This window comes from Girardinichthys multiradiatus, chromosome Y (genome assembly GCF_021462225.1).
Source record: "Girardinichthys multiradiatus isolate DD_20200921_A chromosome Y, DD_fGirMul_XY1, whole genome shotgun sequence".
Lineage (NCBI taxonomy): Eukaryota > Metazoa > Chordata > Actinopteri > Cyprinodontiformes > Goodeidae > Girardinichthys > Girardinichthys multiradiatus.
The window spans coordinates 11,337,410-11,360,652 of record NC_061818.1 but is presented as its reverse complement, the minus strand read 5'-3'; the positions used below and the strand labels follow the sequence as shown (position 1 = coordinate 11,360,652).

The following is a 23,243-nucleotide window of genomic DNA, read 5'->3' as shown; positions in this document are numbered from 1 at the left end:
GCATAAAGGGGGATGGGGGGTTGGAGTTGAAGATGCCATCATACACCTGCTTCAAGAAATCCACTGTCATCTGGACATTTCTCCAGTGCGTTTAACACAATTCAACCCGATTTGCTTGGTCAGAAACTCCAAAAGATTCCGATGGAAGCCTCAATAATGTCTTGGTTCAAAGACTTTTGAAAATTTTAAAATATGGTTAATAAATAGGATTTTGAAAAAAAAAGTTTAATGCTAAAATGTCCAGGAATTCCGATTTTTGTGTACCCTTCATAAACTCCCCTAATAAATTATATTGAAATCCTTGTATTATTTGATTTAATCTATATTATTTATTTCTATTGTAACTGTTCATTTAAAACTGAGGATTCACAACTAAGGCGGGAAGCCATTTATTTCCACCTAGTTGTAAAAAGTTCAAATGGAGAGTAAGGCAAGTAACCACAAGAAACGCTGGTCTCGAGACGCAGGGCATAAATACGACAACAGCGCCACCATGTGTTTGTGCTGTGAAATTACATGTGAACTGTCCAGCAGCCTATTGTTTATTTTTCCGTAAGAAGCAGGGTCAGCCTTCTACATTAGACGTACTAAGGTGCGTCACAACTTTAGTTCAGCCAATTAAATCATAACAACAAGGATTTAAAGCTACAAAACTATTTCACTACATTTAGGACTGCTTGAAATTGTGGAAAATGCATTTTTATGAAACCCGGGCTTCTGTTAAACCTCAGCAGAGGCTGATCACACAGCAATGATGCAGTAAATCACGGAAAAGGAGGCCCAACCAAGTAGTGCTGTCCAGAAGCCTGACATTACTGTTGAAAAGTTTTTTGTAATATTCTAATTTTCTGACACTGAATTTGTTTTTTTTTATCTGTAAGCCATAATCATCAAAATTACAAGAGCAAAAAACGGCTTGAAATATTTTACTCTATGTGTAATAAATCTAAAAATGATTTTCACCATAGAATAGAATAGAACAAAATAAAACTTTTAGTGTCTCTGTCCCAACTACAACGATATGAGTGACAAAAAATACTGAACCTTTTCAAGAGATTCTTATTTTTTTGTTGCTCCTGAAAGGCATTAGGAGGCACAAACACTACCGGGGTCTTAATTGCCATCTTAGTGTCCTTCTATCAGCGGAACAACTCTACCTAAAGCAGAATTTCCTGAGCGAACAAAATTTCTCCAAACGTTTAAGAAGTTCAACAGAAATGATCTTTGAAAATTGTTGAAGCTGAAGAAGTGCTACACAACTTCAGTTCAGCTAATTAAATTATATCAAAAATGACGTAAAGCTGTAAAACTATTTAACAGTTAGTTAGTTGAACGCCTGATGCTGCGGTGTGTGTGCGTGGCAGCGGAGCCAGCGAGGAGTCAGCGCGCCTCTAATGCGCACGCTCCAACAGTCAGATCCGCACAGATGAGTGCGTGCCTTCACCTCTGAATGCTTTTCCAAAAATTGAGAGGGGAGACTGTTTGCATCTTCGATTTCAGCTTCGGCATTACAAGTCTAGTTGGATCAGTTTGTTCGTAGATCTCCTGAATGCTGCTTTTCGGACAAGATCTGCTGCTGCCGCTGAGTTCCTAACAGGTGTTCAAGGCGCGCAGCCGGAGAGGGAACATGTCCAATGGGAAAGACCCAAATGCTGCAGAAAAGTGAGTACAGACTTCACTGGGAAAAGAAAACCGAACGTTTGTAGATGACAAAATTAGATTTGTTCCAAGAAAGTTTACAGCGCTCATGAGATCGCAGACAAATTTCTTGTTCACAAGCTTTGGGAAAACCCCCATGAAAACATCTTCGCTGACATCTAAGCCAGGAAACAGCAGGAAGCCGTTCCAGTCCTCAAGTTCCCGCATACCGATTCATTTCACTTTGATGGAAAAGAGTGAGCGTGCAGAGCTGCTGTGTACCAGGAAGGAGAAACGACCTGTGTGCTTTTAGTTAGACAGTCTTACAAAAACACGAGCAAGCCAAGCCTGTGGGAATGGCGAAACGTTTGATAGAAATAGCCTCTTCCTATATGTTTTATGCCATGACTGCTAAATTACAGAAATAGATTTAAGTTAAAAATAAATATTTAGTTAGGATTTAAATAACCTGACAAATGTATTAATTATAGATAGCGAATCGCCATAGTTTAATCCGTATGTTACACAGACATAACAAACTGTTAAAATGTAATCATTGAAATTAGTGTATTGAGTTGCGTACTTTTAATTTGGATAGATTAAAATCTGTATTTTTGAGCTGAAATAAAATAAACTTAAATCAATTAAGTTTTATACAAACAAACATTTGAAATGTACTTACTGATCTAAATTAGTTCCGTTCAAATTGTTAAGGCCATTTTACTTCCTTGGCTTCTGCTCCCATGTTAATAAAAATAAATATATTTGTTTGTAATTAGATCATAAAACATTTGTAAAATTGTAATAAACCTTTTGAATCTATCCTAAGGAGGTGGCCTGTGAAACATCTCCCTGACAACCATTGGCAACCTCTGCCTCAGGGCTAAGAAGCTAAGCTATAGTCAGTTTGAATGTAGCATTGGGGCTGTTGCTAAATTATATTAAGCTGGATACAAACTTAAACTCTTTCTTTCTCAACCACAAGTCTAATGACAGTCTTAAGCTTTTACTGAGTTGATCTATTTAATCATAATGCAGCACAATGTTGCCTTCCAGACACCTCCCTAATGAGAACAGCTAAAGTCTTACTGTTGTAATGTTTTGGTAAAAGTTGTTACAAAATAAACTGTTGTTAGAATCATCCATAGTTGAGTATTATATTTGTAAAGTTATATGTTTGAGTAAAATTGCCAGCCTTGACAACCAATGATTTCAAGTAATTTTCTTTATTACAGTAAGGGAATGTGCTTGCATGACTTCAAAAAAATAATGAATACCAACAGGAGGTCACTTAGTGTTAGGTTTGATTATAGTCCTAATCTGTCATACTGTATAATTTAATTATATGTGACATTTGAACATTTTTACGACTATTTATCTCGTTTATTTATGTAAATACCTAACTATAAAGAAAAAGAAACACACATAATCAATGTTTATACCACATGGGTATGCAATTGAAGCAGAAACGGAGAAAATGGACACCTCTAGGTATAAAATTTGGGGTTCACACTGGCAAAGAGATCAGCTGTCAAAGAGTCAAGATTATGACCCCTGATAATACTAAAATAACACAAAATGATTTGCTGCTGGTATCTTTATTAATTGGAGTAATATAACTACATTTCCTTACAGTAGACAGTGAGTAGGTTATAAAAAAAACATAATTTAAATTGTTATTTCTCAAAGTGGGTATGAAACTGGATAAGAATTGACGCCAAAAACCCTGTTTCAGGTGGCTCCATTTTGTGGAAGGCCATGGGGGCCAACTGCATGACTTTTTACATGTCTATGATGCATTGTCTTACTATTTATGCTTTGTGGATGTATTGTTTTCGTCTTGTTCACATATAAAACTTTAAGGTGTAAAACATGTTATTTAAAAGCAAACAACACCTCAGCAATGTGTCAAAGACATATAAAATGTATGTTGGCCTTCCATACATTCTTACCTGGCAAGGTAGCAAAATGGTCGGCATTTGTCAAGGCAGTCTGTTAAAGGAAAGTGAAAGCTTTGAGGCAATTGTTCATACACGTGGTTTAAACTCTGAATGCTAAATAAATATGTGATCCTCCATGTTTTCTATGAGTGTATATAGTGCTACATTACAGCATCACAGCAACCCATCCCCCCTGACTCTTCAGTATATCTCTTGTGCTTAACTTTGCACCCATTTGTAATGCAGCTCCTCCAAGATGACCCTGAAAGCATGTCTGGATGAGTGCATGGAGGCCTTGGATCTCTTCCTTAACAACCACTTCAATGAGAGCCTAGAGAGGCTGCGGCCAAGGTAACAATAATCCCCAGTCAGGCTCCCGGAGGGAGGGGGCTTCAGCTTGCTCCCACCATAAAAAGTTGTATGTAAAAGCCCATTGTGTGTGATGTTTCAACACATTATTAGTGGTGTGTTTACAGCATGATGTCAGCAGTATTCAGCTTCTGCTGTGATCTTCAGACTTGTGGTATGAGCTGTGACACATAGGCCTGGCAGGCTTAAGGTCTCCAGGATATCAAGTGTTTGTTAAAGCTGACGCCCAAGGTCTGACTGATTCAACAGTATGCAGAACGTCAGCTGTGTAACGCAAACACATTGCACGAGACAGAGCGAACACGAATGGAAGAGGAGATCGAAAGACTGAACGAGAGAAAAATATTTGCTCTTATCTTCGCTCTGCAGGAAAATGTGGCAGTCATACAGTAGCTAAACTGTGTTTGCTTGCAGTAAGAGGTGGAGGATGTTGATCCTGCAATCCTGTGTTGCCTGTTTAGAGTCCATGAGAGTATGTACCATGCTCTTATCTATGCCACGGTACTGGAGATGCAGGCCATGATGACTTTTCAGCATGACGACATCACCAATGCAGGGAACACCATGAAGAGTGCCCAGAAGGTCTGTCAGAGGTCAGGTCATTCACCTTTCTTCTCTCATGAAATTTGTGCATCCTTTCTGTGATGCCCACCTCTAGGATAGGGGTGCAATTACATTTATTGCTTTGCTGTAACTATTTTGGTCTGAAACTCAACTACTTTGACTGTATTTGCATGTAATACAAGGCAAATGTGTCACAAGATAGCAGAAATTGTTGCATGATCAGTCTGTTATGAAAAGTTAGAAGTCACCCACACAAAAGGAAGACAGAAAAACAGAGGAACGGGTAAATGTTGCACCTAGTCACAGTACTGTATTATGACTTAAAGGGAAGATATCATTAGTAATTTGTCCAGTGAGGAGGAGGAAGTCAGAAGAAAGGTTGTCTCAGAGCATTAATCTGGACACCTAACAGAGCAGCACCCTACCCAGGGATTCAAAAGCTCTCTGTGGTGAGGGAAACTCCTGCCTGTTATTACACTTTTTCTTACCTGAGTAACTTTATACTATAGAAAGTAAAATCATAGTTTCATTTAATTTTGACATTTAAATAGATATATTTGATTCTTTCACATGTTCCCGAGATCCCAGTCCAAACAGGATTTTTACTATCATTGTTTTGTTTCTTTTGTATGGGTAAAGAAATACCTGGTTCCTGGTTCAGACGTGTTCATTTTTCCTGCATTTTTTACAGTTGAATATGTAAACTTTCCGTTCTGTTCTGAAAGAACAGTATTAGAAAGATTGCAATTAATGCATCATGTAAAAAATTATAAAAAAGTTACACTTTACCAGATGCCAGTAAGATGCATTTGTTCAGTTAATTATAAAAGTTTTAGTGTATGGCAATTATTGAGCTTGATTTAGGAATTACAACTGTAAGTCACCCTAAACGCTGAATGTTTCCCATAAATGGGAGTAAGTTTGAGATGCCTCACCTGATTGCATCTTTGATTTAAGCTTTCTTTACACTGTGGCATAAAGCGCTAAAATTACAGTCACAGTGTTACATGTGTTGGCAGATTTCTGCTTGTTGTCTAGAAGTGAAGAAATGAAACACATTTTGTTGAACTAGGTTCTGTCACTTCTTTAAAGAATGTATGCCACTTTTGATGTCCCCGCATGGTGCATAGTGTGTATGCATTGATATGAAGAGTGTAGAATTCAGTTTTCTGCTGCTGGGATGAGGTATTTTACTTTAGCCCTCGAGTGTCTAATCATTTGTGGCTGAGAAAATACAGCAAGTGGGTCGGGCTGCTGTTTCCTAAAATCTTACCAAGGATTTGGCATGCTAAAGTAAGTAAATCTTCAAAAACAAAAGGCTGGATCACACTGATTAGTGTGCACCTATTGTGCAAAGTTCATGAATACTCCAGTCTTTTCTGCACTTGCAAGTTTGCTGTCTTAAAGCTGTGCAGCTGTGCAGCACAGAGTGCCATGATTTTTCGTGAGCAAGTCTTCATCGGTGCAGACAGAGCATCTGCATAGCATAGCATAGCATGATATGAAACAAAGGTATTATGGAGTCAATGCTGCAACATTGTTACATCACTGTAACAATTGAGTTGCAGTGGTGTATTTGTGTGGTGTATGTGGTTTGGTAAGAACATATGAGATTTTACTTTTTATTTGAATTTACTTTGAATTTGATGTTTCTATTATTATCATTTGAAATGAAATTCCTGTAATTTGAACATTTAAAACAATTGAAATGTTGCAGGTTTCGACAGAAATCCCAGGGTTTGGCGAACAAGTCAGTCAGGGAGTCGCTTTCTGAAGGTAAAAACGAAAGAAAAATGCGTGTTCTGCCTTTTAAAAGATGTTATATGGTTAACATATGCCAAGTCATTAAAGGAGAAAATGATGGGTCAGACCCTGTGAACAGAACCACAAAGTATGACTGAGGCTGGTGAGAGTGCAGCTGCCGTATTTCACACTTTATTGGATGTGTGTGTTGGTGTGTTTTTGCAGTGCAGCTCCATGCAGAGGTGTGTTATGCAGAGTGCCAACTCCAAAGAGCTGCTCTCACTTTCCTCCAGGTAAACTAATGCTGCTTCACTTATTTAAATAGACAGATAACTCTATGCCTCCATGTAAACACAGCAGCAAAACAGCTAACATCTCCCCCACAATACAGTGAAAAGCGCTTCCCATTTTTCTGGAGTGTGGTACTTCAACTCCGCTTAACCGAATCTAATCTATGTCCTTTAATATAAATGTGTGCATTTGTTTGTTTTATAAAATTTCACCTTTTTTGTTTTGTTCCTGCAGGATGAGAGCATAGTGAGTTTTATCAAAGGTGGGATCAAAGTACGAAACAGTTACATGATTTACAAGTAAGTTCTTATTAAAACTTGAAGCCTACACTGAGTTATTGTTTTTCCTTTTGTGTTTTCTAAAGTTAAGACCTAGTCTAGTTGTAAAACAATAATTTCCACCCTTAAACTACATCAGTTTTAATTTTTGAATTCATTTTTCTTAGTTTGTAAGAACAAAATAAATGTACAGCCTTTTCTATAGGCAACTCATCATTCAACTGCAGTTCAAAGCGACGTTCACATTTCTGTAGATTTTGACAGACAAGAAACATTTATGAGGACAGAACTACTAAATAGCTACACAGCTACAGTGCATTGCATAAGTATTCATACTCCTTGAACTTTTCCAGATTTGATCACTTTACAAGCATTTTCTGTGATAGATCAACACAGAAGAGTATGATTGTGAAGTGAAACAAATAAGACATAAATGTACATTTGATAAAACCTATTTACACGTAAGAATGGCCCAGTCAAAGTCCATACTTAAATCCAATTGAGAGTCTGTGGCAAGACTTGACAACTGATGTTCACAGACACTCTCCAATCCAAACTGAGCCAGTGATTTGCAAAGAAATGTGGGTTAAGCTTCAAAGTTGGTAGAAACAGACCTGAGAACTTGCAGCTATAATTGCAGGACAATGTGGCTCTACAAAGTATAGACTCTGGGGGGCTGGATAGAAATGCATGCCACAAGATTTAGATGTATATCAGTAAATGTTTTTCAAACAATGTGCCATTTCATTTGTGTTGTTTATCACATAAACCCCTCTCAGAAAATACATTGAGGTGCGTGGTTAAAAGGGCATAATTAGGGCAATGGACTACTTGCTGCACATTTGGCAAATTTTGTGCTAAGATAAGGTGCTTTATATTACAGAAGTAGATGAGAGGTAAGCTTTTAATCACTTTTTAAATACATCTGATTCTGTCTTGTAGAGGATCTCAGAAAGACAAGAAGAACTGAGAATTAAACAGTAATACAAAAAAACTCAACAATTTGGTTCATCTTGCTTTTAGGTCTATTAGCCTGGGTTTTTTAATATGTTTATTGTGATCTTCATGCCGATTTTTGTACATAAGCATGCAATTCTTTTGAACAGATGATTGTTCTTAAACAGTTGCTTCGCCTCTCTTTCATGATCCAGAGACCTGCATAACTTCATAAAATCTCACAACTGTGTCAAAGGACCCAGCCATATTCACTTAGAGGGAGGGATATCTTTCGGAGTGGGGGCATTTAACCTGGTATGTCACAAAATATACACAGATAACTAAAAAGTAAGAATATATTCTCTTTAAGTTGTACGTTTTAAATAATGCTGCATTATTAAAAACAATTTTGGTCTTTAAAATGTACTTTGTCATCAAATTTGGTACATTAGTGAGATTTTTCTCTATGGCAAATAAGATCACCTTTACCATCCTTATCTGCCAGCTGATGCTAGCTCATCACATTCACTCTGACTATTTGGAGGTTTTGACAGTTTGTTCGTTTATGACATTCATTTGTGTGTTGACGTGATGCCGAGGCAGAAAGACATTAGCAAGGGTCTTAGAGAGGACAATCTTGCTTCCCATCAATCTGGGAAGAGTTATAAATCCACTTCCTTGTTTGTAAGGATTTTCAGATGAAACCTTTTGTTTTAAATAAACATGGTAGCAACGTTTAGGTTTGCAAACCTCCTTCTCAACAAGCCACTGAGTTTGATTATGGAACAATGTTCAAAAGTGCAGCGAAATAATCTGGGCAATGTTTTATATCATATGCTCTAACCAACCATGAAGTTGTTACTCTGCTGATCCTGTAATGTTTGTAAGCACACATCAACATGTTGCTAGGATAATTGTATTTGGCTGCTGTAATTACCCACAGAAAAACATGTTCTCATCCTGCTGATGATTTTGTTCTTACAAATTCGAAGAAACCATCAGTCAGAAGTAGAAATACTATCTGTTTGACATGAGGCTCGTTGGAACTTAAATGCCACAAGACAATTCAACTTTAAATCCCCATTTCCTTAAAAGATCTCTAGAAGGTTATTCATGCTTTTATCTCCTCTTGCCTGGACAATTGTAACTCTTTATACATCGGGTTAGATCAGTCATCCCTGCATTGTTTACAAATAGTTCAGAACGCTACACCTTATCTTTAACCGGTACGAAGGAGCATGAACACATAACTTCTGTTTTACAATCTCTTCATTGGCTTCCTGTTTGTCAATGCAATGATTTAAACATTTTGTTGCTCACTTTTAAAGTTTGGAATAGTCTAGTCCCACTCTATCCATTATCTCCTCAACATCCACACACCTACGAGAGTACTCTGGTCAACCAGCCAGTTTCTCCTCAATATTCTGAGACGTAAAACGTAAAGTTGATCTAGGATTGGCTGTGGCCGACCCATTACTGCGGAATACCTTACCTCTACATGCCCACACTCCCCAGAGCACAGAATCATTTAAATGTGTTTTAAAAACTCGTCTCTTTCCTCTGGCCTTACACTGATTATGAGACGCTAAATACATTTTAGAAGACCTAACTCTTCTGTTTTTTATTTATTTTTATCACAGTTTGCTATATTTGATTGTTAGTGTAATTGTGAAGAACTTTGGTCATTTGAACATTGTCATTTGATATAAATCTCAAGCAGAATGTGAAAAAATGTATAAAATATAGTAGCTGTCTTTATAGAATTCATTTTCTATCTAGGCTTGATGACAAACTTCTTCTTTGTGCGTATCTTGCCATGAATTGTGTTAGGATCGCACCAATGTGAGTTTGAAGTTTATCTAACTGATTAATCTTAAAGCCTCTGAGTTGCCAAAGGATGTAATTGCAAGCTTCTTTCAGGTGGCACTAATGAATTTAGAAGCTTAGGGGGGTTGAAGTCAACCCACTGGTTTTACACCTCAGTGCAACCAAGGGAGGTAGACACAGCACTGTAATGTTCAACTCACATGTGGGTTAGCCTACTTCAGGGCTCAAGAGAGTGATGTAACCAGTGTTGTGCCAGTTCACCCTGGCACAACACTGGAGTAGTTTTTATTGATTTTTGAGGTTGTATTTATCTCATATTAGGACTTGATGATGACCAGATACTCTAAAATGTGTAATGTTAAAACTGGTTATTGTTATTCTTATTTTCACAATAACTTATAGATATTTTTGCATCTCCTAATGTCTATACATTTTGTCAAATCATGTGCTTGTACCTTAGAGCTAATCAAATATTCTATACTTTCAGACGCTGTCTCTATTTCCTCCTCGGATACTTAAAATGTTGGAGTTTGCGGGCTTTTCGGGTGATAAGGTGTGATGTTTGTATTATCTTCGATCTTACATTTACTCAGCAGCCTCTTACAGCCTGGTAGATGTTTTCCACATGTGGTCTGTTGCAGGAATATGGTCTGTCTTTCCTCTGTGAAGGTGCGACAGGAATGAACCTGCGCTCCATGCTGTGCGCTCTGCTACTGCTGTGCTACCACACCTTTCTCACATTTGTCCTTGGTAGTGTTGCCACTGGATTCGTGTGAAGATTTCATTAATTATTCTCCCAGGTTAAAAAGTCTGTATGATTTCCTATTACTTGTTTTTATCCTCACAGGAACGGGGGAGGGAGAGGTCTCTGAGTCTGAGAGACTGCTGAAACCTTTCCGGCTCCGATACCCGCGGGTAAGAATCGTTGCCTAAGAATGAATTTTTTTTACTATCTCCTGCTATCTCGGGGTATTAAGTAATAAGGCTACCATCCATTTACCTTTAAAAGTTGAAACTAAGATTTTGAAATGACATTACACCCTTAACTGTGTTTCAGTCGGAAGTAGGAACACCAGAGAGATTGGCTAATCGCTGTGCAAAGTGACTAGGCTAACTACCGTTATAATAGTAATACAAGCTGCTTGCATACTTACTGCAGCAACATATTTGCTAGTCATTGTTGTATGGACAATGTTATTTTGTGTGTGGTTAATTTAATGAGATGCAAACCATCCGAAATGCCAATATATCAGTGAGTACAACAGCTACCTTTTTTACATGCGGCAGCCATTTTGAATTTTGTTGATGGGTTGTTGAGAAAACCTCCAACTTTCATTAGTCTGACAGCAGGGGGTGCAAATGAATTATTCCAAAGTGGAACTTGAAAATTCAGACTTGTAACTCAACAACCACTACACCACCCCCAAACCCCCCCAAAATTTTTTTATTTAGTCTCATGTAGTTGACTGACTCATAAATGACACGTCTATATTTGTTCACCATTTATAACTGCTGAGCAAAGTTTACACAAAAAGTGGATGAGAAGAGGTGATTGAAGTATGAGACTCTGCGCTTCTTCTTGTTGATTTACTCAAATTATCTACAAAGGTGGGAACAAACTGTTCAATAACCTGATTGTTTTGAGTGGTGAGAGATTCAAATTTATCAGACAGACCTCTTTGAACTTTTGAACAAAGCTTGGAGATTTTGAATGTATGCATAAAGTTCAGTAATGATCAGGTCTGAAATTTTAAAAGCTACAACTGAGTTCACATCTTGGAGGTTATCGTGGATTTTCTCTAACCCACACATTCTGAAAAGTAAACATAAAGGCTCAATTATAAAAATATCGCCCTACTATTATTCAAATAGGTCCCTCTTAGTAAATGGCAAGAAAACCACATGCTTTTTCTAGATATAAGTGAGGTTCTGGGGTAATTACAGTTCACTTCAATTCAGCTTCTATATATAGCACCGATCAACAACAGATTCCTTCAATCATTTAAAAAGATCAAAAGTCAGTTATATAAATTTTAATTCACAGTCAATCCAGTCAAATTCGGTTTATTATTCAAATTGGTAAGACTTTTTTTTTTTTTAAATAAAACTCAACCAATTCCAGCGAGTCTATGACTTTGCAGCAATCAATTTTCTTGAACGAGCAAGTAGTGACAATGGAGAGTCGACTACATGGAGTCTTTAACTATGCAGATTAACAGCAATCCTTTGTACAGAGGATGCAAGTAGTGACAGTGGAGAAGATTACCCCCCTTTAACAGAAGGAAACCTTCAGCAGAACCTCGCTCAGTGTGAACGGCCATGGGTTTGAGAAGACAGAATAGTCATACAAAAACACAGAGTACTAGTCTAGGAGTACTTTCAATGTTGCAGAAAAGAAAAAAATAATTAAATAAGGAGTTAGTGGCAGCAGTAGCTCATTATCTAAGAGAAAAACACAGCTAAAAATCTGAGATCTGACCTAGTTGTAAAATGTAAAGGATAAAAACAGTAATAATAATAATTAATAATAATAATAATACATTTTATTTGAAGGCACCTTTCTAGACACTCCAGTATACCGTACAAAGACAAACAATTAAAGCAATGCAATAGAAATAAAGAGACCATATGGGAGGGAGTTATAGTAATCAAGATGTGAGATAACAAGGCTATTGAAAGGATGGCAGCAATATGAGGGGAGAGATATGGACAAAGATGGTTAATGTTTCTGAGGTGGAAGTAAGCAGTGTGATGCTTTTGATATGTGACCTGAATGAGAGAGTGCTGTCTAAGATGACACCCAAGCTCTTTACTAGAGGAGACAGGGAGATGGAAGAGTTATTGGTGTTGATGGGAAGCATGTCTACTTTGTTCAGTGTAAATTTAGTACCAATTAGAAAAACTTTTAGTTTTATTGCTGTTACATTTTAGAGAACCAATATTTGACTTTCTGGAAACAATTAGACTGGGAGTAAGGTGGTAGGATATTAGATGGTTTGGATGAGTTGGGTGTTGTTAGCTTAATAATGTAAATGTATGTTGTATTTCGGAAGATGTAAATGATATGTAAATGAGATAAATGATAAATTAAAGGGGGCCTAGTATCCTTGGGGCACATCTGAGGAAACAGAAGAATGTTGGGAAGAGTAAGGGCCAAGTTGGATATACTAAGAGAGATTGGAAAGATGGGCGATAAACCAGTGAAAGGGTGTGTGGGAAATGCCAATTGAAGTAAGTCTGTCAATCAGGATGGACATGCAATAGTTCAGCCAATGCCCCGCTTCAGGAAGGTGTCACAGTTAAACAAAAATGCCAGGCAAGATGTACCTTTTATGAAGAGAAAAAATGAAGAAACAATTAATGGCAGCAATGAATTACATTAGGGGTAATAGGATTAGTAGGACAAAGTAGCAGAGTGAGGAAATGTGGTTATGTCCTCTAGCAGCCCAGGCCTATAGCAGCATAACTACAGAAATAGCTTATGATAACCACAGCCTCTCTAACAAAGCTTTATTAAAAAGAAAAGTTTTAAGCCTTGTCTTAAAAGCAGACAGGAGAAGGAGAATTTTAAAACGTATTCCAGATTTAAGAGGGGCGTTAATGGAAAAAAGCTAAAATTAGAAGTATATGGTCCTTCTTTTGAATTCTCATCAGAACTCTCACTGCAGTGTTTTGGGATATGCTAAAAGTAAATTCTGTCTGGTTATTTGCTTATCAAAATTTGTGGAACTCATTTAAATGGCTTCATTTCCTGGCATGGATCCAGCTTTAAAGCTTAGTTCAATGATTTTCATTAGGCTTCCTTAGTGCTTAAAGTAGAAAAACCCTGGACTTTTTCTTTTGTTTCTTGAACACTTTCCAATTTTCAACCAAAAGGATTCTTCAGTTTTTGTTGATATGAGATCTGGCTAAGCAGAAACTTAATTTGAGCTGCTCTATCAGTTCAACCACCAGTTTGGATATGTGTTTTGTATCATTACTCCTGTTCTAAGTTTCAATCATTTAGCAGTTGTAATGCACCAGCACCGGGGGCCAACTCATAGCATAATGCTACCACCACCATGTTTGACAGTGTTCCAACTGTAGATTATGCCCAAACGCACATTGAACCAGTTGTAGGATTGCATTAAGCAGGCTAATCTAATGCACTAGTACCAGCAGCGGCAGAACAAAACCTTAGCGTGTTGCTGCTACCAGCATGCTGCACTGTTAAAACAGTGTCCTTGATGTTGAAAGCCTCACTTTGACTCATCCAAACATAGTTCTTGTTATTATGGCCAGATAGCTTATCCTTGTCTCATGCGACCATAATAGGTTTTTCCAGAAGAAATTTGGCTTGTCCCTGTTGACTGTACTGCAGGCGTTCCAGTACCTTCCAGTTTATGAGCTGCTTGTACCTTGGTGGTTTCTGGGTTGTTCCTGAACATCCTCACCAATTTCCTTTCATATGAGAGCGACTGTTTGGTTCAGACAGTTAAGCTTGAACTTGAACTTATCTAAGCGTTCCAACAGGAAAGTGATTCTGAACACACATTACCCTAACCTCAACCATATTAACAATACATAACATTTATTGATCATGCTTAAAACCTGGGTCTCGGGGAGGCAACCAACCAGGTCAAATGAACCTCACCTATTCTGCCAAGCAGAGTGGTGAAATATCCTGACAAATGTAGGCCAGAATCTTGTCATGGCTACAGGAAGTATGTGGTTGAGCTGCAACTTGAACTTGCTAAGCGTCACTGGCACATTTATGCCCCCAGTTCCTGTTTTTTGATTAATTGAAGCTGCGTGTTGCATAATGATTCCACTCTGGTTCAAATAAATCATATAAATTCCCTGAATGAATATGATATTCATGTCGATGATGACTATATGTAAACGTCTGAACAAAGATGTACAAACACAGTTCTTCATGCACAAAGAGTTCTCAAAGCAACGTTTTGGTTTTTTTTCTATTATCTTTACAACTTTGTTCTCTCTCTCTCTGTCCTGTCACTCTGCATGACTCACATTTTTGTAAATTCACAGGCCTTGTATCCCACTCCACCTTTTCCGCCCATGCCAACCTATCCCACAGAGCAAACTAAAGGCTGTGACGCTGTGTGTGCTGAAGCTGAATGAAAATGTCTTGGTCAAACACACCCATGAATGATTGTTACATGCATGAGGATTGATGAGAATTTAACAGTTAAACAACTTGGTGACTGAAGTTGTATCAGTTGCATTTTTTCCTTTATTATGCAGGGTGCAATATTCCTTTTTTTCGCTGGCAGAACCGAGGAGATTAAAGGAAACATTGATGAGGTTTGTGTTTTTTAGAAAATCAGCAAATGACATGCAAGGGTTTAATGTTTTATTTCTTGAACACCTGTTATGTAAATGCAACCCTTTCTCACAGATTTAATTGATTATTCAGTGACTGCTGCATCCTCCTTCATCTTATTTGTCATACCGTTTTACTGTGCTGCCAGGCGGTTGCGCTATTTGAAGATGGCTGCAAAGCCCAGCAGACCTGGAAGCAGTTCCACCACATGTGCTACTGGGAGCTGATGTGGTGCTTCACCTATAAGCGTGCGTGGAAGATGGCGTACTTCTATGCAGACCTGCTTAGCCAGGAGAGCCGCTGGTCCAAGGTGTACAACCCTGCACAGGAGAGGTTTACACTCAAAGGTTTTGTTTAACTTGTTGAGAGAAGGATGAATGGTTCTTTTCTTCTATGCTTCTCCTTTAGGCTATGTATGTGTACATGAAAGCTGCTTACCTCAGCATGCTTCCAGAGGAAGAGGCCCGACCTTTTGGAGAGGATGAGGTGGAACTCTTTAGGTAAGTGTGCATTCTGGTTCCTTGGTGTTCATGTTCTATATTAAAAGGCTAGCTGGCATCCATATAAACAGAGAACTCATAAACAGATCACATATACTGAAATGAGAAATAATTTTATTTTTCAAAAAAGAATCTGAAAATTGGGATTTGCATTTGTATTTAGCTCCTCTGAGTCAATACAACCACCTTTCACTGTAATGACAACTGCAAATCTGCTGGGGAATGTTGCTACCAGCTTTGAACATATGGAGACTGAAGTTGGTGCCCATTTTGTCTTTGCAAAGTAGCCTAGGCTGAGATTGGATAAGGTCTGAACTTTGACTGGGCCATTCTAACACATGAATACGCATTGATCTTAACAATTCCATTGTAGCTCTGGGTGTATGTTGAAGGTTGTGTTCCTGCCTGAAGGTGAACCTTTGCCTTAATCTAAAGTATTTTGCAGCCTCTAACATCTTTTCATGATTTATGCCACACTGTAAAGGTGATTTCTTATGGCTTTCATTCAACAATGGTTTTCTTGTTGCCAGTCCTCCATAAAGACCAGCTTGTGGAGTGCACAACTAATAGTGGTAGTGCCAACAAATTTTCCTACCCGTGGTGTGGATCTCTGCACCTCCTCCAGCGTTACCATGAGCATCTCAGCTGTTTATCTGATTAATGCTCTCCTTGCCTGTTTGCCAGGTCTTGCTGGGTTCGTAGTTGTACCATATTCTTTCCACTTGCAGACGATGGATTGAACAGTGCATATACTTTATTACAACTTGGAATATTGTTTTGGATCCTAACTCCCCATTAAAGTTCTCCACAGCTTTTTTCCTTCACATGTCTGCTGTGTTCTTTGGTCTTCATGGTGCTGTTTGTTCTCTAACAAACCTCTGGGGATTTCAAAGAACAGCTGGACTGATACTGAGTTGAAATTATATGCAGACACAAATTGGGTGATTTTCTTTTTTTTTTTTTCACACAAAATTTTATTTTTAGGGGGCTGCATACAGTTCATGTATCATGTATCATTTTCTTTCTACTTCACAATTATATGCTACTTTGTGTTGTTTTTTTTTTGTTTTTTTTACTACTATTTTAATGGTTTTTAACCAACCTTTACAATCCAAGGACCCATTTTTGCATAAGTTCATCAAAATAACATTTAGCTGCATGGATCTTTAAAAACAACATTTAATTTTATAGACAATTTCTTAATCAATTGCTGTTAAAATGTTATACCTAATATTATAAAACTTATTTCATATGATTTTTTTTTAAATCTATTTTGTGTTTTATCTACTTAATATTTTTTAATATGAATCAGTTGAGGACCCAGAACAATGTTATTAGTGCAGAATTTGGTACACACTGTTAAATGACAACAGAATAGATCATTAGTTTTTGGTAATTTTCTTTCTGTTTTTATGGGGGTTTTTTAAATAGAAAAACATCAAACTTTGACAAAAGAGAATTAACACATTTTTTTCAATTATCACCAGTCTTACTATTAAGGACAACCTATCAGCTCACTTTTGTTTTGTTGTGTCAGGCTAGATTCTGAGCAGTAGTTGCTGTTTTTCCCCTATCTGCCAAAAAAGTCAGTTAATTTCATTATTAAAAGAAATAAGTCATGTTCAGGCAGACTGGTCCTATTTTAAAGCAATGCATTTGTTCCAAATCGGTTTTATCCTCCTCCCTTTTCTGTAGACAAGTACCAACCCTCAAACAGAAGATAGCAGGAAAGTCTCCTCCAACAGAGAAGTTTGTGATTCGTAAAGCCAGACGCTACAAGGCTTCCAACCCAGTGAGGCTGCCAGTGCCAGTGCTGGTGAGTCATAAACCATAAATATATCACAGAAACAAGCGTGGGTTATTGTTTGGCTCACATCACAACTGCACAATTACAGGAGATGATGTACATGTGGAACGGCTTCAGTATGATCAGCAAACGACCAGAGCTGACTGAAGGCATGATGCAGACATTGGTGAAGGCGGAGCGCACTCTGCTGGAATGTCCTGGTATTGCAGCTTGCCCCGGACCATAAATGCCACAGGCTTTTTTAGCTGTGGAACCGGTTGACAACATCTGCTCTTTATTTTGCAGAAAATGAATATATGATGGATGACCGCTGCTTGATCCACTTGCTGAAGGGTTTGTGTTTCAAGAACCAAGGTATTCTGCAGGCGGCTGAGGAATGCTTCAACAAAGTGTGTTCAAGGTGGGCACATTTTAGATGCTTACATTGAGAATAGGACCATCTTTCTTTGAAATCTCTGAAGGTTCTTCGATAAGAAAGTGCCTACTAAGAAATGTACACTGCTCAAAAAAATAAAAGGAACACTCAAATAACACATCCTAGATCTGAATGAATGAAATATTCTCATTGAATTCTTTGTTCTATACAAAGTTGAATGTGCCGACAACAAAATCAGACAAAAATCATCAATGGAAATCAAATTTATTAACCAATGGAGGCCTGGATTTGGAGTCACACACAAAATTAAAGTGGAAAAACACACTACAGGCTGATCCAACTTTGATGTAATGTCCTTAAAACAAGTCAAGATGAGGCTCAGTATTGTGTGTGGCCTCCATGTGTCTGTATGACCTCCCTACAACGTCTGGACATGTTCCTGATGAGACGGTGGATGGTCTCCTGAGGGATCTCCTCCCAAACCTGGACTAAAGCATCCACCAACTCCTGGACAGTCTGTGGTGCAACGTGACGTTGGTGGATGGAGCGAGTCATGATGTCCCAGATGTGCTCAATCGGATTCAGGTCTGGGGAACGGGCGGGCCAGTCCATAGCTTCAATGTCTTCATCTTGCAGGAACTGCTGACACACTCCAACCACATGAGGTCTAGCATTGTCCTGCATTAGGAGGAACCCAGGGCCAACTGCACCAGCATACGGTCTCACAAGGGGTCTGAGGATCTCATCTCGGTACCTAATGGCAGTCAGGTTACCTCTGGTGAGCACATGGAGGGCCATGTGTCCCTCCAAAGAAATGCCACCCCACACCATTACTGACCCACTGCCAAACCGGTCATGCTGAAGGATGTTGCAGGCAGCAGATCGCTCTCCACGGTGTCTCCAGACTCTGTCCCGTCTGTCACATGTGCTCAGTGTGAACCTGCTTTCATCTGTGAAGAGCACAGGATGCCAGTGTCAATCCTGGTGTTCTCTGGCAAATGCCAAGCATCCTGCACGGTGTTGGGCTGTGAACACAACCCTCGTTTGTGGATGTCGGGCCCTCATACCATCCTCATGGAGTCGGTTTCTAACCGTTTGTGCAGACACATGCACATTTGTGGCCTGCTGGAGGTCATTTTGCAGAGCTCTGACAGTGCTCCTCCTGTTCCTCCTTGCACAAAGGTGGAGGTAGCGGTCCTGCTGCTGGGTTGTTGTCCTCCTAGGGCCTCCTCCACGTCTCCTGGTGTACTGGCCTGTCTCCTGGTAGCGCCTCCAGGCTCTGGACACTACGCTGACAGACACAGCAAACCTTCTTGCCACAGCTCACATTGATGTGCCATCCTGGATGAGCTGCACTACCTGAGCCACTTGTGTGGGTTGTAGAGTCCGTCTCATGCTACCACGAGTGTGAAAGCACCACCAACATTCAAAAGTGACCAAAACATCAGCCAGAAAGCATCGGTACTGAGAAGTGGTCTGTGGTCCCCACCTGCAGAACCACTCCTTTATTGAGTGTCTTGCTAATTGCCAAAGATTTCCCCCTGTTGTCTATTCCATTTGAACAACATCGTGTGAAATAGATTGTCAATCAGTGTTGCTTCCTAAGTGGACAGTTTGATTTCACAGAAGTTTGATTTACTTGGAGTTATATTGTGTTGTTTAAGTTTTCCCTTTATTTCTTTGAGCAGTGTATAAACAGCTTATTCCTGCTTTACCCTGTTTTATTTCACAAAACATTAACAACTTCCACCCTGTAAATAAGAATGACGTTACCTTCCAATGTGGATGCTCATACCTTCATACCAACAATGCCTTGCAAAAGTATTTCTACCCAATTAACTATTTCAGTCTGTGAATTACAAACCCAAACTTCAATGTATTTTGCTGGGATTTTATTTTGACCAACTCAACGTGGTTAATTTTTTTTCCATGAAAAAAAATCTGAAAAGTGTATCTTTGTATTTAGCCCCCCACTGCACTTACACCTGCAGGTCTTTAGGGTTATGTCTCTACAGCTTTGCACTCTGAACCAGCTTGGATGGAGAGAGTCCACAAATCTCTAATTTGGAGTCCTGCCCTAAATTATTTGCCACCGATTTTGGTCAGGAATTTGATAGCTCCTGCTGTATGTTTAGGGTCGTTGTCCTGCTGGAAGGTGAACCTACGCCCCAGTCCTAAGTCTTTTGCAGCCTATGAACATGGTTTCTTGCAGGATCGTCCTATGTTTACCATCATCAACGTTCTATCATTTCAGACAAACTTCCCTGTTCCTGCATCCAAAGCATCCCCACACCATCATGCTGCCACCACCATGTTACACTGTTCAACTATGAATACATCATTACCCACACAATCGTGTGCAATTTTGTGTTGGTCTATCACACAAAACTCCCTAAAATTACAATACATTTTGTGGTTATAATGTGATAAAATGTGAAGTTCAACAGGTCTGAATACTCTTGTAAGCCACCATACCTGAATGGGAAACCAAAGCTACTGCCTACATAACATAACTGACTATGCCTTATTCACTGCAGTCTAGAGTCTCTATTTAAAACTCTTGTTTATAACAGATTAATTGTACTGCTCTCTTTCTGTTTGTGTTTAGTGAAAAGAAGATCAAGTTTGACCATTACCTGGTGCCCAACGCTCTTGTGGAGCTCAGTCTGCTTTACATCGACCAGGGCAGGAGGGACGTGGCTTTTAAAACACTCCACAAAGCCAAGTAAGTGAGATATTCACAGTATGATAACCCTTTGTAAAATAATACAGTTTCATAGTATTAATGAAAATATTTAACATAAACATTTATAGCACCATCTCATTGCTTTAATGTTAAATACAACTGTTCCTACTGCTGCAAATAATTGTAACGTATAGAATATTATGGTTGTAATTTTGCCATCTATGTTTATGGACTCTCTGTGTTTTTTGCGGTCAGATACCTTTCCATGCAGCCGAATGTGCTTTTATTGTAAGGGAGAATAAATATTAGCAAGCTTTCAGCCAGCTGATCAGCAGTGTGTAGCAATGGGTGGTGTAGATAGATAATTACTACACTATGTCCCATAAAGCTGGAGAAAACTCTGTTAGCTGTTTAGAAAGCATAACTTTTTCAAACCTTGGCATTCCTTGATATGAAGACTAAACTCAGGCATCTCCTCAGTGCAGTAAACAATTATAAATCCAGACTAGACAGTCATGAAAGCTGTTAACAACATAGTTTTCACCATGTTATGTATCCAAACACTGTAGCTTTATATTTACTATTAGTTGTACTATAGCATTATAAAAAATCAAACATCAGAAGTCCAGATAAATTGCTTTTTACTGCAATAATTACTATGTTTTTCGATAAGTGGCAGTCATAATGAATTTTGATTTCAGAGTCAATAAGGAAACTCAGATTTTTCTAGTTGGAACTCCAACTTCATGAAGTTCATTCAACCTTATTCAAGTGTATATTTGCAACTTGGAGTTTGACTTTGAGTTTCCAGGTACAAATGAAACCCAGGATTTGACCTACCCTGAACAAACTAGTGGTACTTGCGCCGCCTTTAGCGGTACTCAGAGAAGATTTTGGTTTCAGCTATTTCCAAGGTAAATACAGAGCAGCTTAGCTGTAACATAGAGCAACAATAAGCCAAAACATATTTGCCTTACTACTCCAAACTGGGTCCAGTGGAAAATACTTCAATCATCTCCAGGATTAAAACTAAAGCTGATGACAGTAAACTGAAAAGATGTGTTTGTGGCTAATTATGCTGCATTACATCTAGACTATTCCTACCAGAATCTGAATAAGGGAATAACATCAAACTCACCTTAACAATATTCAAACTGCAAGCAGGGAAACCAATAAGATCTTCTAATTGCTGTAATCTAAACAATTATTAGCAATATGAGCTTAAAGCAGTAAATGATATCTACAATCAGGGGTTGTACAGGACTCTACAGGAGACAGAATTCAATGAGATACAAAATGGTCAAAGTGTTCTTTGTATGTCGGTTTATTACCTAAGGCAAGTTTAAACCCACGTCTGCCATGTTGGATTATGAGGTTTCAGCTGGTGAGAGATTCCCATCTTTCCAGTTTGGAATTTCAGATTCAATTGAACTTTCACGTCTATTTTTCCAACTTCAAATTTGTATTTCTGAAAAATAATAAAACTCAGAAATTGTTTTTTTCTTGTCTCAAAGCACAAAAAAGTCCTGGTCCTGTTGCAGCAATGCTCTGACAGTATAGTAGAACTTTGAAAACTTGTAATTATAGAAGTGATACTTTCTATAAAAAAAGTTTCAGAACCAATGTTTCTAAAACGTTAAAATCCAAGTTTGATGTACAAAGTTTTTGTTCTAAGATATTTTATATTGCATTAAAAAAGACAAAACTGTCCAGAATAACATTGGATCATTACTGGCCTCTTTAAACACAGACACAGGATGCAGCGACATAGACTAATTAGGTGTGAATTACACTAATTTGTGTCCAGTAGTATTCCTACTTGCTTGTTTGGATGTAGGTTTGTCAGAAACACCAACTAGAAAACAAAGCTGAAAGAGCTTCTGTGCAGCCTGACCATGACCTCTCCTGTGACCTGCAGGCACAACTACAAGGACTATTCGATGGAGTCCCGTACTCTGTTCAGGATGCATGCTGCTCTGGCCAAACTGAAGGCGGACCCTGGGGAAGAAGTCAGGAATCTGTAACAGAACATTTCTGCAGAACTGACCAGAAACTTCACTATGTTTACCCATGTGTATTTACAGCAAACTTGACATTTAAATACTTTTAAAAGTCAAATTTCATTCATGAAGGTATTTTTGTACCACCACTGCGCTTTTCTGGATTTAAGTACAGTCTGACAGAGGTGACAGAAAGTAGCAGAGCTGAGGAATGTTTCCCTACCTTTCATAGGTGAACACACACCCGAGTGTATATACACATGTTCCTTTATTTAATAGAGGATGTTTTATGGTTTACATTAACGGTGAATCTTTACTAATTGAACTTTTATTGAGAAAATCTAATATATTTTAAGATTTATTAAATGTATGGTTGTACTACAGGGATTGGACAATGAAACTGAAACACCTGGTTTTAGACCACAATAATTTGCCATGATATGGCAGCCCAAACCATCACTGATCCACCCCCATGCTTCACTCTGTGCAACAGTCTGGTGGTACACTTCTTTGGGGCTTCTCCACACCGTAACTCTCCTGGATGTGGGGAAAACAGTAAAGGTGGACTCATCAGAGAACAATACATGTTTCACATTGTCCACAGCCCAAGATTTGCGCTCCTTGCACCATTGAAACCGACGTTTGGCATTGGCATGAGTGACCAAAGGTTTGGCTATAGCAGCCCGGCCGTGTATATTGACCCTGTGGAGCTCCTGATGGACAGTTCTGGTGGAAACAGGAGAGTTGAGGTGCACATTTAATTCTGCCGTGATTTGGGCAGCCGTGGTTTTATGTTTTTTGGATACAATCCGGGTTAGCACCCAAACATCCCTTTCAGACAGCTTCCTCTTGCGTCCACAGTTTAATCCTGTTGGATGTGGTTCATCCTTCTTGGTGGTATGCTGACATTACCCTGGATACCGTGGCTCTTGATACATCACAAAGACTTGCTGTCTTGGTCA

General features: G+C 38.7%; 1 protein-coding gene across 1 annotated transcript; it reads left to right on the top strand.

Annotated features, from left to right (window-relative positions):
• Positions 1–1,159: 1,159 nt before the first annotated feature.
• On the top strand, positions 1,160–22,779 carry LOC124864683 (tetratricopeptide repeat protein 39A-like). The gene is made up of 18 exons (XM_047359555.1): positions 1,160–1,662; positions 3,825–3,929; positions 4,409–4,540; positions 6,229–6,287; positions 6,480–6,547; positions 6,780–6,844; positions 7,975–8,074; positions 10,074–10,139; positions 10,228–10,336; positions 10,434–10,501; positions 14,834–14,893; positions 15,061–15,222; positions 15,321–15,412; positions 17,108–17,228; positions 17,308–17,419; positions 17,505–17,619; positions 20,204–20,320; positions 22,200–22,779. The coding sequence occupies exons 1-18, from the start codon at positions 1,628–1,630 to the stop codon at positions 22,303–22,305; spliced, it is 1,692 nt and encodes a 563-aa protein (XP_047215511.1). The 5' UTR covers positions 1,160–1,627; the 3' UTR covers positions 22,306–22,779.
• Positions 22,780–23,243: the final 464 nt, after the last annotated feature.